This window comes from Aethalodelphis obliquidens, unplaced genomic scaffold (genome assembly GCF_003676395.1).
Source record: "Aethalodelphis obliquidens isolate GAN/ISIS:26980383/991018 unplaced genomic scaffold, ASM367639v1 scaffold1, whole genome shotgun sequence".
Lineage (NCBI taxonomy): Eukaryota > Metazoa > Chordata > Mammalia > Artiodactyla > Delphinidae > Aethalodelphis > Aethalodelphis obliquidens.
In genome coordinates, this window is record NW_020837945.1 from 41,790,425 (window position 1) to 41,808,086 (window position 17,662).

The 17,662-nt window shown below is 35.7% G+C and overlaps 1 protein-coding gene across 3 annotated transcripts in view; it reads left to right on the forward strand.

Annotated features, from left to right (window-relative positions):
• EPHA3 (EPH receptor A3) overlaps positions 1 to 17,662 on the forward strand; it is a 365,092-nt gene that overhangs the window by 330,407 nt on the left and 17,023 nt on the right. For all 3 annotated transcript variants that reach the window (XM_027102800.1, XM_027102802.1, XM_027102801.1), the window contains exons 14-15: positions 9,769 to 9,918; positions 11,435 to 11,628. In XM_027102800.1, coding sequence (XP_026958601.1) covers positions 9,769 to 9,918; positions 11,435 to 11,628 — 344 coding nt within the window. The remainder of the gene's footprint in view (positions 1 to 9,768; positions 9,919 to 11,434; positions 11,629 to 17,662) is intronic.

The window sequence follows — 17,662 nt, forward strand, 5'->3', positions numbered from 1 at the left end:
AAATGACATTAGAACAGAGAATTAGTGAGAGTGAAGGAGAAAATAATGTAAATATTGAGGTTAATAGGCCAGATTCATTTGCTTTAACTATTTTTCAATTCAATGGAATAATTTTAATAATTTCTCTTATTCCAACAGGCTCACTTTGCAAGAAGACAAGTTAAGTAGTCAGATTAATGATATAACTCAGACTTAAAGACAAGCAAATAGTGACTGGTCCAGTCTGTAGCGTTGAGCCCTGGAAGCTTAGTAAAAATCACTTACTAAAATTATTTCCAGTTGACTTGTGAATATCCCACATTTCAAATTTGTGATGACACATTGCCTGAAGCTTTTCCCATGTACCCTGAAGCCACTGACCAGCCCCAGCTGCTCCAGCACTGGGAGAGACAGCAGTCATTATTTCCTAAGCCAGTCTTACTACTTGATGCCTGGAATGGCTAATAATTTGATTCATTCCTGTCCTATGACCCTTTTTCAACTACAGTTTTACATGTCATGGTTTAGGCCCACTCCCATGATTTTTTCCCTTTCATTTGCTAGCCATTTCTCTGGAACTGCCCCCGTATTTCAAGCAATTTTTATCTAACAGACATACAAGGAAACCACTGCCATTATATCTAGTCAGAATTGTCTCAGCAGATATTTATGAGATTCTCAAACTATCATGTTATCTTTCCTAATTTTTCAGTTATCAATATTAATAAAACCAAGCCTATCCAAGTTATGTACATTTTTGCTTAATTACTAGAATGAATCTAATACTTCTGTTTCATTATTTTTATTGTAAATATATAGTATTCCTGCTATATTAGATAGGTCTTTCTGATTTATTTACTTATCAATATGGCTTTTTTGGAAACTTGTGTTCAGAGTGCTAAAAATTCATTTTCAAATGAATTTCTGTAACCTTTAAAAAATAAAGTAGGAATTCAGTATATGTAAAACACAAGGTTTAACACTTAAAACCTCTTTGAACTTTGAAAAGAGCTGTACCCATATTAGGCTGTATGTTTAGTCTTATCCCTAAAGTTTTTCATTGTTTTTGTTGAAGATATACATTATACATCAGATGACCTAATTTTATATTGTATTATTTGACTCTGAAAGTAACAGAAAAGTTATTTGTATTTTATTTCCTGGATAGCCATAGAGTTACTTAGAATACAAGGTGAAGACTTTTAAGAAATTCTTAAGCGTCTCACGGAATGTTGAAAAATTTCAAAAGTTCAAAGTATTGACTTTTGCTACCTGAGAGATCATCTGTCTCTGATCTCTTGTGGCAGTCAACATCTGCTGGAACAATTCTCTCAATGACTTTTAGATTTGAACTACTGGGAATTAGAACAGATGCTTCCCCTGGGAGTCTTCTTGGATTGCCCTTCACCTTGTTGTCTACTGTTGTCTGCAGTGAACAAAGTTTACTTCCTGACGATAGATCCTAAATCCTTTAGTCAAATGATTTATCTCTATAGTTCCACTTCTAACCTGAGAAGCCAATATTTGCCTCCAGGTTAAACACTCAATTACTCTGGGTTTACTAAGATAAACTCTCCAAAGTCCTTTGTCACTCTAACTATGACCTGACAGAGCTCACAGGCAGGCAATGTGAAATATGGATCAGCAAAGCATTTCCTAAATCAGTAAGGAGAGATTTGTGTATATAATCAGAGAAAAATTGGGGCAGACATAAGATACTAGGGCTCAATGTCCAGAGATTTCAGCAATTACACTCCTTTTCTTTAGAACTCAAGACTTGAAACCCCCTAACCCACAGCAAATGAGCTGACTTCAGTTAAGCACCTGAAAAATTCAGGGCTTTTAGCCAAATGTCTCATTTAAACTGTCTAAATTCATTAAGTTTAGAGAACTGAAATGCAGGATCTTCCAAGAACATGTTTACTTTGTGATTCCTCCTCTAACTGCTGTTTCTGGACAAAGTGAACAAGGTTTTGTACTACTTTACTCCTGGATTAGAGTTTAGCAATTACATAATGCCTCTGCCCAGAGAATCCCTAGTATCTTTACTTGTGCCCTTTTATTCTCCTTTAACTTTTCTGTAAGAATTCTATGGAAGTAAATCCAGATATTACAGCCAATAGATATGCAGTTTAGTCCAAAGTTAGGATCATCTTTGGACTAAACAAGAGCCAAAATAATTAACATTAAAAATGTCAGCATCCTTGATATTTCTGTAGGTTTAAGATAGAAAGTTGAAAGTTGAAAGAGCAAAGGTTTGTAAGTTAGCACAGCTGTTAGAGATAGATGAAACTGAACATAAAATCAAGTTTTATGTTTCCCATGACCCTCAGTTTATGAATGATAAGATATCTGCACATAGAGGCTAAGAAACTTGGCAAAAAATAGATAATACAGTCAAAGCTAAGCCTAGAAATGACAACTCCTAATTCCTACTAAACTTAAGAATCCAAATGGAACATGTGACCGTAAATCCCCCTGCACCCCAAATTACTGACTGTCATAGATGTGACATCAGCACTGGGAGGAACTGGCTCTGGGTTTGGCATTGCAAATATGGGGAACAAGCATTAGCTTCTGATTCTGTTGAGTTTGAACTGGAGGTCCCTCTGCAATTGAAGTTTTAGAAACACTCCATATGCTGTGAATCTGGGCTTGCTCCAGGCAACTGGAGACTTTTCTCAAATATGTAAATATCTGGGGAGCTTACATACAGACATAGAGACCACCTTAAGTAAATGCTTCATTTTATGATCTGTTAAAATATTGTAAAAAACACATCTTCATAAATTATTTTTAGAGTATCTGGCGCTTTACTTTTCTGAACACCTAGGAGCATTTTACCAACCAAAACTTCAATTGCCAACTGATTTCAAAGTTTTAGCTCATTAGTAACAGTTGTATTAGAATAGTTTTACTATGGCAAGAAGGCAGTATACCAAATGACACCATTTGTCTCATCAGATCCAAATTTTTGCATAGCTCATTGAAGGATATGTTTGGCAGTTTTTTGGAAGGCATCTAAATTTTTAAAATGCCCTCTACACATATAAACTGAAAAAGCAATTTCTGAATGTGAAAAAGAAGAAGAAAATATAAGTCAAGCAATGTTGGCTTAAATTTGTTGGGGTGGGAGGTGGGGAAGGAAGAGGAATTTTTGTGGTCCAATCAGAAGCAGAAGTATAAATAAATTCTGCAATACATTACTTGTAGGAAATTTAATGAGTCAGACTCTTGTATATTAAATTTATTTTATTTTGATAGTCTCAGATCTACAGATGCTCAGCTTGAAGGCAGAGAGAGTTATCGTGAAGTGTGACTAAATTAAAATTTATGGGCCTCAGCTTCTTCTTTCACCCTTATTTCAGAGCCAAATTGAGCCCTCTAGGTCTCTTATCCAATGTCTCACTATGTCAATGATATTTATGTTTTGTAGCCTTAGATAGCATTTTCTCTTGTAGGAAAAGCCTATTTCTTACCAAAAATTTTGGTTATTGATGCTTCCATCTAACAAAGAAATTGATGCTTAATTTAAGTTTTCCTAGCAATAGAAAATGATCCCTGTTTCAAAAAAATTAAAGGGAGAAAGCAAGAGAAAAAGAAGAAAAGAAAAGAAAACAAAAAATAGGGGAAAAATCTCAAAGAGGTGCTATTATATTTACCAAAATCCACATATCAGAAGATTAGCTCTAATGAACTTGGCCCTTTTTTAAACTAGAACAGGAATGAAAATATCCATGGAAAGTGTGCTAATGGTTAAAGAAAGAAAGAAAGAAAGAAAGAATTCCACTTAGTCTACATAAAATCCAGTTAAATCTTGGACCTCTTTGAATCATTTTCCCTTGCTGATCAGGATTTGTCACAAACAATCTGAAGCAGTAGTTCTCGAACAGGGATGATTTTGCTCCCTAGGGGATATTTGATATTGTCTGGAGATATTTTGGCTGTCACAATTGGAAGGATGCTGATATAATCTAGTGGGTAGAGTCCAGGGATGCTAGTAAACATACTGCAATACACAGGACAGCCCCTACAGCAAAGAATTAATCTGGTGTAAAATGTCAATAGTGCTACTATATAGAGACCTTGTTCTAAAGTTACCCAACATGTATAAAGAATGTGGAAAGAATGAGAGAATGGGGATCAAATATCTCTCTCAGGTACTTACAATTTCTCCTGTCCACACTGGACTGCAAGTTGCAGGGGATAATGTGGAATACATTGCCATTTGTGAAAAATTATGCAACAGACTAGCCATCTGCCAACAAGTCTCCTAGAATGTTGAACTTCAGGCTAGCAAACATAATGTAACAAACAGTACACCTTTTTATTTTTGTTAAATTTTATTCTCATTTGCTTTTGATATAATACTTGAAAGTTATCGTTCGTTTCCACTCAAAGATTTAAATATTAAACGTGATCACTTTACTTTTGATATTTTGATTGCATTTATTAAAATGTCATGGGTGTAAACTCATGAATAGACATTCACCTAGCAGATAAATATGTCCCATATTTTCAGCCAGCATGTGAGTATCACTTATGCATAATTATTTTGATGTTTTAACATTTTACTTAGCTTCATCCTACAAAGGAATGGAGTAATATTCATGTGCATAGATTAAAAATATTTATTAAATTTTTGGTGGTATTCAGCCTCTCATAGCCTTATGATTTCAAATGATAGTTTGGGCACACTTATTTTATTTATGGCAATGTATAAGACAAAAGCTACTACTCGAATTTATTTTACTAGTTTTGAATATAAAGAATTTTAAACTACAATGTTGAATTTAAAGAGTCTGTGATAATAGGTGCACTCACCCTGCCACAAACTCTATAATAATATTATGAGCTTGGAATCTCTCCTGTAGTTTGATTTCGAATTAAGCGTATACTACGAATATGTTGGTTTATTTTTCTCTCATTTGAACCAGAGTGACTGGTTGTTTACTGATCATGGAAAAAGTAAAATAAATTATAAAACTCTTCTTACTCTGATGTATTTTTAGCAACGAATGATAAATTTGAATAATACTTTGTAGTTGGCAATGAGCTTTCCCTTATATCTTCATTTAATAAATTCTTTACATGAATAGTAAAAGTGTGCTATTTGAAGGGAATTGGAATGGAAGAAAGGGCAAAACATTTATTGAGTACTCTATTAAAGATTAGACACTTTAGTTGTTGCTTTATGTATATTATAAATCTATTGCCAATGACAAAAAAAATCCCTAAATAATAATGAATAATCCTCAGTCATCCTTATTCCTTTCCTCATCCAGTGATGGATGGTGCCATTTCCAAGACGGCTGGCTAGGGGCAGGAGGAGAGTCTTGAATATGATTGTCACTTCATTCCCAGAGCAAAACGAATCAATCTAAAACACCTGGAAGCAGATAATGAAAGTCATCTAATGAGAAAGCTAAATGTTCCAGGGTTAAAATTCTAGGGTTAAAAGCTAATTACCTAGGGATTCCAATAACAGTACTGAGTAAAGGCAAACAATACTTGTTCATTTACACTTTCTTCTAAATAATGAGTTCAAATTAGCCCCAGTTGTTCATTTAGAATGCGTTGTATGGATACCATATGGGAAAATACAAATTAAGAGTTTTCTTCTTGTAATTAAAATAAATATATTTACTTTTAAGTATATGAACTCACTAAACAGTGACCTGGAACAGAGCCCAGCCACTAAGAAAAAGACTAATACACTAAAAAGTTGATCAGTGGAAATTTCTAGGTAAGGAAACATTTAATTTTGCAAACTGGCTTAGTTGTTGAGCTGGTTGAATGCCACTTATTCATTCATTATGTGTTCAGAATAACATGTTTGGAATAAAATGGGAAAAAAAATCAAAATCTCCCCCTTCCTTATGCTTTCCTATAAGGGCAGCAACTCAAGCTTTGATGCAGTGAGGAGCCAGAGGGAAGCTTAGATTAAAAATCTGAATGAGATGAATGGATGAAGGCAGGTGTGGCACATATATACAATGGAGTATTACTCAGCCATAAAAAGGAACGAAATTGAGTTATTTGTAGTGAGGTGGATGGGCCTAGAGTCTGTCATACAGAGTGAAGTAAGTCAGAAAGAGAAAAACAAATACTGTATGCTAACACATATATATGGAACCTAAGAAAAAAAAAAAAAGGTCATGAAGAACCTAGGGACAAGACGGGAATAAAAACACAAACCTACTAGAGAATGGACTTGAGGATATGGGGAGGGGGAAGGGTAAGCTGTGACAAAGCGAGAGAGTGGCATGGACTCTGCCACTGTGTGCATTTGAAACAATGTTTTAACAAGATTTACACAGCAAATAGACAGCATTTGATGGGAAAATGGTTCTGGAAATAATTTGCTTGAATCTGTAACCATGTGCTTCATTAGAAAACACACTGCACGGGTCTTAGTCAAGAATTGAAAGAGTGAAGCTCCCACTAAAGAGATGGGTGTGGCTATGGCATCAGAGGTCCCTCCAATGGCATTTATGTCTGTATGCAGAACCACCAGTGAAGAGATTCTTTCCAAGCTCCTTCGACATAGGTGTAGCTATGTTCTTCCTAAAAACAAATTAAAAAAAAAAAACCCTTTTCAGTATTTCACTATTTTTAGACATTTTATTAAAATATGCTCAGGGCTTCCCTGGTAGCGCAGTGGTTGAGAGTCCGCCTGCTGATGCAGGGGACACGGGTCGTGCCCCGGCCTGGGAAGATCCCACATGCCGCGGAGCAGCCGGGCCTGTGGGCCATGGCCGCTAAGCCTGCGGGTCCGGAGCCTGTGCTCCGCAACGGGAGGGGCCCCAACAGTGAGAGGCCCGCGTACCACAAAAAAAAAATATGTTCAATGTCAAGGCTGTCCTCTCTGGAAAACAGGGGTAAAGCACTGAAGATGAAACAACTTTAGCATGTACCATTGTAATCCTGGTTGAAGTAAAACACAGAAAATGGGCTTATTGTTCATGGTTGTCATCAATCTATTGGTTTTGGGTTTTTTCCTAATATCTGTATTTTTATTTCAAGGAATCTTGATAAGGTGACACGTATCTGTGCCTTATATTTACTAAATAGATGCAAAGTTTTCAACATGTAAAGGACTTTCTTCCTTTCTCTCTTTCTCTCTCTCTCTTTTTTTCTTTCTTTTAGTGCCATTTTTATGCTTTTAGTAATTTGTTTCTGGGCAAAGGAAAGGAAATGGCAAAGTGTCTGTAGCAGAGATAAGACATTCAGCTGAGATTTTAAAGTATCATCTTTTCTTTGCCCCATGAGTACAATTTGTTTGACTTCTGTTAATTCTCAGAGTTCTTTAAAAGGGAAAGAATGTATGCACAATGATTCCATTTGGCATCCTGAATAGATTTATAATAGTTAAATGTCACAAGTGTAGTTCTGTTTTTATCACAATTATGGGGTAGTATTTGAAATACTGATTCCTTAAAACCCAAATCTGGACTCTGCAGGTACAATTAAGTTAATTTGGTTTTTTTTAAAATATTATTATTATTATTAACATTGAATGTGTTGGTAGAGAAAGGGCAATATTAGGCTAGGAAAAAGACTCCAAATTTAAATATGAAAAAGTATCTTTTAAATTTTTGTTGAAAAAAATATACAAACTATAAAGAAGAGAATGAATGAGTGAGTGTAAGTGAGAGAGAAAAGAAAGGAGCAACTTCTAAGACCATATGCCCTCTCATCTCCATAGAGTTTTCTATTCTGTTTTTCTGGTTCTGGACAATCTTTACTCCAGTGCACGTTGAGCTCTGTAGTGTTTCCCACCAACTCCCAAAACCCTCTTGGTCTAGCTCCCATCTCTCCAACCTGATTTTACTGCACTGGTATAAATCATGGATGACCCTTAGGTTGCTACCTTCTCAAGAAGGCTGTGCTCAGTCCTCCTTTTTGTGCCCACTTCTCTACAGTTTCGTGCATCCTTCAAAACCCAGTGTAAGCCCTTTAAAGACCTCCTGGCAGTACTCTTTCTGAAGAGCTCACTTGTGTGAAAACATCGAAGAAAAGTGTCAAGTTTACTGAGATAGTTCCAATCACATATACCACTCTCCTCTACGGGATAACACTTGCTCAATGTACCCGTGATTAAATCCCAATTCGACCTTTTCCTATCCTCTCCTACTGCATGCCTCCACACTCTCTGTAGTATCATCACACTGGAAACCGTTTTTCCAGAACATATATTTTCCTCCTCTGTGCTTTGATTTATGCTATTTCCCTCAGAGTATGCGAGTATTAAGCTGATGTTTCTTGAGGCTTTACTGTGTGCCAGGAACTACGCTAGAGATTTTACTGAAATTTGTCATTTAGCCTCACAACAGTGCTATGAACCAGCACTGTTACTTTCCCAAATAACAGATGTGGAATTTCAGGCATAATAAGGTTTAATAATTTACCTCCCAAATTGCCAATCCATTTCTCTAAAGCAATATATTGTCACCCTTGAACATTACTTAAGAACCAGTGAAGTGCAATGAGGTACAATGTCAATAGAACACACTTTGATGAATATGGCATAAAATTTTGATGATGTGAATTCTTTGGAACATCCATCCCTTTTTTTGTTGTATCAAAAATTGATGTACCTTATGAGGCTCAATTCATATGTGACCTCCTCAGTTTCTCTAGTGAGAATCTCGGCTCCATGCTCTGCGGCACAGCAGTCTCCACTACTATCTTCCCACTCAATGTAGGCAGGGTCTGCAATTCTAAAAAGCCCCAGCATTACCTGGAGCTTGTTAGAAATGCAGACCCTGCCTACATTCTGGAACTACTGAATCAGAATTTCCATTTTAATCAGAGTGAGCCCAAGATGATTCATATGCATTGTACAGTTTGAAAAGCAAAGTGTTAAATACTTATTTCTTTCTGCATTTAGTTATTTCCAGCAACTAATTATCATTCCTATTTGCTTGATATTTCTCAAACAGAAGGACCAGTGTGTTATTTATATTTGTCTCACCCAAAGTGACTAGCATAATACTTCCCATATGGTTGCTACTCAGCACATCTTTATTAAATGTATTTATTAAACTGAGAACAAATTCTATGGGAGTTATACCTTTATATCTCCCATAACTCATAGAAGCAATATTCTCCTCTAGACTATACGTTTTCAGAATGTAATTATTATATCTTTCTAGCTCATATGGTGCTTACCTAGTACATGGAGGGTACTTCAGTGGTTAATGATGGAGTGAGGCACTGAGTAAATTAATTAAGATGATTGATTAATGTGAAGAGAGGTTTTTTAGATGCATAATTTTATTTTGAATTTATTTAATTAACAAATACCTTTAAGAACTTAGGAGTATCAAGGAGTGGTGTAAGTTCCTTACAAATATTAACTTAATTCACATTCTGCTCTAAGGTTGTTTGTTCATGCATAAATGTATGTTAAATCAATAAATGTTGATTTGAGATACCTCATTCAATTCTAATATATAGCATATCTACTTCAAGTTGTTTTGCTACAGATGTCTGATAAATGTGCCATAACTGACATAAAATGTCAACATTTTAGCAATTTTCAAATGTTTTTTTCCTTTCATCATTTCAAAATCTTCCCAAATTGATTGAGAAAATATTGCAGTAAATAGTATGCCACTCAGTCCTTGGTATTAAAATAGAAGAATATCAAGATATATCAGAAGAAATCCGCATTCCATTTCAGAAAAGAAATACCCTGACAAATTCAGTCAGATTTCAGATGGTAACGTATATTATATGTTTTAGTCATTGATCATGTATGTATATACGATTTTATATTGCAAGGGAGGGAAGATCCCAATCCGGTGGACATCACCAGAAGCTATAGCCTACCGTAAATTCACATCAGCCAGTGACGTATGGAGTTATGGGATTGTTCTCTGGGAGGTGATGTCCTATGGAGAGAGACCATACTGGGAGATGTCCAATCAGGATGTAAGTATTTGTAGTCTATGAGTTATGGGTTCGGATTAAGAGATCAAGCTGTGCAAGGAAGTGGAGCATAATGAAACCAGGTGGCTCCCTGTTTGTGACATTGAAACAGAATACTTAGAAGAAATGAAATTGCTTCCAAATCTTGTAAAGATATCAAATGAGTTGCTCTGAAGGATTTACATTTTTCCCTCAAGCCCGGGTTTAGAAATGAGACAAAGTGAAGACATTTGTAATAAAATTTTATAAAATAAGTGCCTGACAAATAGCCAATAGATATCAGGGAATGTTTGAAGTATTTTTGCTACAAAATTGTTTCAATGTAACATTAGTAAGATACACATGTCTGCCATCCTTTGTAGACTTAATTAATGCATCTGGGCCAACGTTTTGTTTACTTAAATATAGTATTTCCCAAAGTCAGACAAAACAACCAATCACTAGCATGTTGTTTCTCATAGTGTATTAAACTTGCACATGAATTTAGTTATACAAATTGAAGTCTCTGGATAGAGAAAATAATCTTTAACTTTCTATTACAACTCAAAAGGATTTTTGTTTTTATACGTCATGTTTTGCTAATGCTTAGTGAAAGGATGCTATTGGCATGTGAGATCAGCACTTGGAGATGTTTTTTTATGCTTAGCCAGAAACTGTGAGCATGATCTCAAAGACACACATAAGAAGGAAAGCTGAGATGCTTTTAGTCATTTCCTACTCACCACATATAAAATTGCTTTTAATGTATTTGGATATAAAAACCTTTCTGAACTTCTTCAAACAAGCCATGTTTTATAATGGTACTGGGAAAATCAGACTCTCTTTACCACTTCTCTATTTTCCAAATTCTTTCTGTATCAGAGGATCTCAAAATGTGGTCTCTGGACCAGCAGCTTTATCATGGCCTGGGAATTTGTAGGAATGCAAATTATCGTGCCTTTCCCCAGAGCTATGGAATCAGTGGTTAGTTATCTGCATATTCATAAGTCCTCCAGATGATTCTGATACACAGTAGAGTTTGAAAATCATGACTTTACATGATTTAAAAGTGTGAATGGACTAGTAGTCAGTTAGCTGTGCAGCACGTGGGCTTTTATCAAAGGAACTTACTACGATTTGAGAGGTACCATTTGAACTGTGATATAACTAAAATCTGTGGTAATTTTTTCTGCATTCATTCATTCATGTATAGTTCCCATAGAAATCTGTATTACCAAATAATAATTTCTTTATAAATTACTGAATTTCCTATATCATAGAACATTTCTTTTTATTTTAATCTGGAAAGTTACTTTATAAACTTTTCTTTCCTAAATCCACTTTCTCTGCCTCAATCTTCCTTTATATAATATTTTCAGACATGGATAATATTTATTTAATAAGCTGCTATCCTTTTAAGAAATTTAAAATGAACACTTTTTCACTTAACTTTGAAATAGTCATATAAGTGTGACCTGTCCATGAAGAAGTAAAAGAAATTCCAACTCTTAAGTCTCTGGAAACGTTGCCTCTCACACAGGTAATTAAAGCTGTGGATGAGGGCTATCGACTGCCGCCCCCCATGGACTGCCCAGCTGCGTTATATCAGCTGATGCTGGACTGCTGGCAGAAAGACAGAAACAACAGACCCAAGTTTGAGCAGATTGTCAGCATTCTGGACAAGCTTATCCGGAACCCAGGCAGTCTGAAGATCATCACCAGTGCGGCAGCAAGGTGACACATTTGATTTTGCATCTTGCACTCACTCTGAAATGAATGTATTTTCTATCTCCAAGATGTTAATTTGTTTCTTCCACTTCCCCAGCTGCATACTTTGGTACTTATATTCCTCAAGATTAGAGAGACGTGTTTTCTTTTCCTTTTTAAACTTTCAGGAGGAAATTTCATGCTACTTAATGATAATGATAACATTCTGGAATTTTTTAACTTCCATCTTGACCAGAAGCATGTATACATTCAGGCTTGAGTATTTGGACAATAGAAACCCTGGACACATAGCTCCTTTTCACTCTCTCCTATTTAAACAAAAAACAAACAAGAAAAAGGAAATCTCCTGGAGTGGTGGAGAATTCTAGCAAAGTCCTGATTTATTCCTCATTTAAAATAAAGTTTCAAAAATAATAACAGTGCCTCCAAACCATCGCACTGGCTAGGGAAATGCAATTTTCCCTGACTTAATTTAAAAAAATTTGTTTAACCCATATCGTGTGCCAATTACTTTGTTAGACACTGTGAAGGATAAAACTAAGACTAAAATAATGTCAATGTTCCTGGACAGCCATACAAATGTCAACACATCATAGCCATAAGGCAGCCCTGAATGCACAATGTCCATTAGACTTTATGCGTAATTCTCCGTGGTAAGAATCATTGAGTTGTCTTAATGGTTTTAAGAAATGTCAATTATATTCTCATTGTACACATAGTGAAAAAGAGTGCTTTTACATTTTGATGATGTGTGTTCTTAAAGGAAAATTACAGAGTTTTAGTAAAGGAACTACACCTACTGTGCACAAAACTCCACAGTATTAAGTGGTATGTATACATACTACATAATGATGATTTACAGTGACTCATGTGTAAAAGATTTAATATAATCCCTTATAGGAGTTTTCTTTTCTTGTTTCTTTTATGCACATCTGTTGGTTTTACTGACAATTATCAAGAGTTGTGACTTTCAAATTGATAGAGCACTTGCTAATGCACTTATAATAGAGTATATAATTTTTCTACCTTAATAGGAACAATTATACTGCGCATACATGATCCAGTTTTTACATTACATTTGAATAAGATGAATAAAGAAAATTTGAATCAAAGTCTTAATATCAGTATATAAGAATCATAGATTATTTGTTGGAAATAACTTTTAGGGGGAGTCACTAATATTGAACTTAGTAATATATATTCAGTAGGTAAAACTATTGATAACTTATCCTGCAAGGATGAATCTCTGTCCTAAATTTCAGAGACAGACTGTACAGGCTTTTTTGGAAATCCACCTGACAGTTTAACAACCAACAGGATAACAAACTTGCCCTTCCTGGGACATATGGTCCTCATTTTGCACCCTGAAGCCATTTCTTTTGATCTTTACTCAATAGCAATCGTAGCAAAAAAGAACATCTTTTCAATTCTTTCCATATCATAAAAGAGCATTCAAAGCATTTCCATAGGATTAATATCAATATAAAGACTAACTCATGTAATATGATCAAGAGATATTTAAATCCAATTCTATGTGGGAAAATTCTTAATATCAGATCATATTATGTGAGGATATACCCTCGTATTCAAATTTTTTTCCATTCACTATTCCATTCTTATTGAAGTACATTGAATATTTTTATCCTAATATGTATTTTTTAATACTTTAATATATCCCCTGTATTTTGTCACAAAACATGCAATTTTAGGGAAACTATTTTTCTAAGAAGTGCCACCCATCTTAATTCATTAAATATAAAAGTTTTAGAAATTGTGTTTATATATTTACTTATTGCCATTAAAATACACAGTGGGCAGATTGTGCTATTATAAATTTATTTACAACAACCTCAAATTACCATGCAACAATCTCAAGAGATCTTATTTTTCTTTAGAAAATTTGCTTTCCCACTTTTGACAACGATTATTCTATTCTTTTTCATAACTGGTTAAACTCATTCCCTTTCCCCTTTAATTTTCCAGTGATGCCCTTGCCACATGCTTTATTGAGAAAATACAAGCCATCAGATGGGAAATTCCAGCAGCAAAACAAAAACAAACTGGCGCCTGCGCCCATCCATCTTGTTCTTTTTTCCTCTAATTACAAGAGAGGAAAGTTCTTCTTACCTCGAATTAGAAGAGAGGAAGTGTCCTTTCAATGTCAGAGGCAAATCCTTTCTCTCTCTCTTTCTCTATCCCCTGCATACCCAGGCTCTTTCTCTCTCTCCTGCATATGCAGGCTCTTTATTTCTGCAAGATTATTGCCATAAAAATATGTTCTGTTATTACGTTGTTTCTCAAATTTCCCTAATACAAGAATCATCAGAAGAACTTATTAAATGCACAAATGTCAACGCCTAACCCAAGATACTAATTTGGAATCTGCAGGAAAGGGAAATGGAATTTGGACATTTGATAAGAACGCCAGGGGATTTTTATCATCAAGGAAATTTAGAAGATGTTATTTGTCAACATCACCTCTGCTAGCCCCACATCTCTGCCAACTACTTCCTTATTTTTTTATCACCCTTCACAGCCAAACTTCTCCAATAAGAGTCTCACACACATCTCAAAACTTAATATTCAAATTTTATCTTTTTATTTTCTCCTGATTGCCTCATCCTTCCACTGCCTTCCAAATTTGGTTGAATACACCAGCACCTACTCATTTACCCATTCAGGATTATAGCCAGTCTTGGTACCTCTTTCTTGCTCTCCACACTTTGATCCAGGTGATCACTGGGTCAACATGATCCATTTCTCTCCCATTTCACTGCAAACACTCTCTCCTATGACTTTTTCTGCTTCTGATCTAGACCACTGCAGTAGCCTCCTGATGTGTCCCCTGCTTCCATTCTTGTCCCACGCTAAGCATCTTGTAACACAGCCTTCAGAATTTTCCTATCAATATATGTATTGATAAATTATATATTGATAAAAATATACTGATAAATTATATACGTATAATATAATTTCAGTCACCTCTTTATAACCAATTTTGAATTTCCATTATACTTAGGAAAAAAATCTGCATTCTTTTTGATTGTTTAAATAGCCCTGCTCCTCCAATGTCATTTCTTTTATTCAAATAGTCATTTCTTCATTTTTTCAACAACTATTTATTATATGCTAAGCTACTATGTGCTAGGCATGTGCAGACGCTTAAGTACAGTGATGAAGACAAATATGGTCCCTACCATCCTGGAGCCTACGTTATAGAAGATGTACAGTAGATAATAGACAAGCACAGATTATAGGAAGGAAATAAATAAAAGGTTGTGATAGATTATTAAAGGGTGGTTGAGGAAAAAGCCCTCTGAGGAGGTGATATTTGAGCTGAGAACTAAAAAAAGGAAAAGAGCCAGATTTTTTCTTTTCTTTTTTTTTTTGGCTGTGCTACGCAGCATGTGGGATCTTATATCCCCGACCAGGGATTGAACCTGTATTGGGACCACTGAGTCTTAGCCACTGGACCACCAGGGAAGTCCAAGCCAGATTTATAAAGAACCATCCCCTCCATAAAAATATTTTTAGAAAAAGGATCTTGGCACAGGAAAAAGAAACTGCAAATGAGTCTGGAGAGTTCTAGGAAGTGGCAGAGGGACAACAACATAACCGAAGAGCAGTAGGGAAAGGAAGAGTCTGTCACAAGAAGGCAAACAGAAGCCAGAACACTTGAGGCTACCCAGGTCATGGTGAAAACTTTGGAATTTTTTGAAATGCATGAGGAACCCATTAAGACATTTAAAGCAGAGATGTGACACTATTTGATTTACGCAACTGCTTTGCTGGGGGAGAGGAATTTCCACCTTTCAACCTGTGCTACTTTCACTTAAATAGTACTCTAGCCTCAGTGACCAACCTCAAGTTCCTTCAGAAAGTCAAAGCATTTCAGACATGAGGACAGTAGCACACGCTGTTCTCTTTGTCTTAAGATTCTTCTTTGCATTCATCTTCCCTTAGAAAGCAGCTTCTACATCTTGTCTTAATTGAGGCATTCTCTGGCAACATGATTTAAAGGTCAACACCATTATTCTTTCATGGGCCACTATGTCCTCGTTCTTCATCATAATTTTAATCCAGTTGTGTGCATTTTCTTTTTATGTATCCATTCCTCCAATTAACTCAGCCCTGTGAGATCAGATGCCATGCTGCCTTTGTATTACCATGTTGATACTGGAAATTCAATACATATCTGTTAAGCACATAAATACATATTTACTGGAATAATAATAAATTTCCATTTCAACAGAGATACAATTTTTAGAAAAATATTCTAGTTTTATTCCTATTCATTATACAGATTTCTGCAGACATTAGTCATAATGGTAAAAGCTTAAAATTTTTTCCTAAGCAAATCTCACGTTTCCCTTTCTGTCAACTCAACTCCAGAAACAGTCTCCTCAACACACTTGGAGACTGTCTCAATCTGAGTTTGTGGATGGCACCAAGGATTCAAATTTCTCAATGACTTAGTTATTTAGATCAATATATAGAATTATGCCTATAAAGTCCTTTAGGAAAAACAACATCATTCTATTATTTTTTATAGGGATGTTGTTTTCCAGAGTCTGCCTGTGTCTAGTTAGTTTTATGGCAAATTTTATTTCATATACTGTTACAGAAATCTTTCTATAATGCATTATTTTACTCTTCAGCCTTCCTTAGAGTTGATGATTCATAACAGAAACATTTCCAAAGAGTGTCTTTGTGAATATCACTGCTGAAAGTGGGGAAGATGTTTAAGCAGATGGTCAGGGTGTACCAGATTAAAAACTTACTTGTATGTTGCAAGAAGTGGTAAGAAGGGAAGGGAAGTTATATTAAATTTTATGTTATGTTCATTTTCTGGTAATTGATTTATTTTCCTAAAAGTAGAGTAATTGGGGGAGACATGAATAAATTTGAAGTTTTGACTCTATGAATATGAAGATACAAATGTTTGTTTAGCAGTTACTTTGTGTGAGGCATTATACTAGGCCCTGTGGTGCTTATACAGGTAAAGAGACACAGCCTTCGACTGCAACAGCTTGCCTTTGAAAATAGGAGGAAAAGAAAAGTTCGGAAATACTATGTAATTGACCCTTGAACAACATGGGTTTGAATTGTATGGGTCCACTTATAGACAGATACCTCTGAATGGAAAATACTACACTAATACAGGGTTTGTGGTTGGTTGAATCTGAGGATGCCGAGGAACCTCAGATAAGAGGTAAGAATGGGGAGGGCCGACTATAAATTAACCCCTGTGTTGTTCAAAGTCAACTGTAATATCCCTCAGAATATGTAATTATTAGATCAAGAAGACAAGGTTTTAGGAATCATGAAGGAAGGATGAGTTTACTTTTAGCTTTCAGATTATCAGGCAGTTGCAGAGAAGTGACTTTTGGTTGATGGATGAAATTTCTACCAGCAGATAACAAGATAAGATCATACCAGGCTAGGGGAACACTGTACAAAAAAGTAAAACACACAAAAACTTAGGATACTTCCATTTACATTGCATAATACATTTCTGCTATAATACAGCGTAAGAAAGGAAATTATGAGAAAAGAACCTGATAGATGATTTCACCAGATAATGGAAGATTTAATGTCATCTCTAGAAATCTGGACTTTTGTCCATGAGGAAAAGAAGAGCCATTGAAGATGCTTAAATGATATATTACACTGTGCCTGTGGAATAGTTCTCTGCATCTATACCTAGAATAGCTGGAGGGGAATAGTTCATGATAAGGAGTAGGGAGGTGATTTCAGTAGTTTTGGGAAGGACTTATGCTAGGGTAGAGCAGAGAAAATAAAAAGAAAAGGTGTAAATTCAAAAAGTTGTAATGGGCTTCCCTGGTGGCGCAGTGGTTGGGAGTCCGCCTGCCGATGCAGGGGACACGAGTTCATGCCCCGGTCTGGGAGGATCCCGCGTGCCGCGGAGCGGCTGGGCCCGTGGGCCGTGGCCACTGGGCCTGCGCGTCCGGAGCCTGTGCTCCACGGCGGGGGAGGCCACAGCAGTGAGAGGCCCGCATACCGCAAAAAAAAAAAAAAA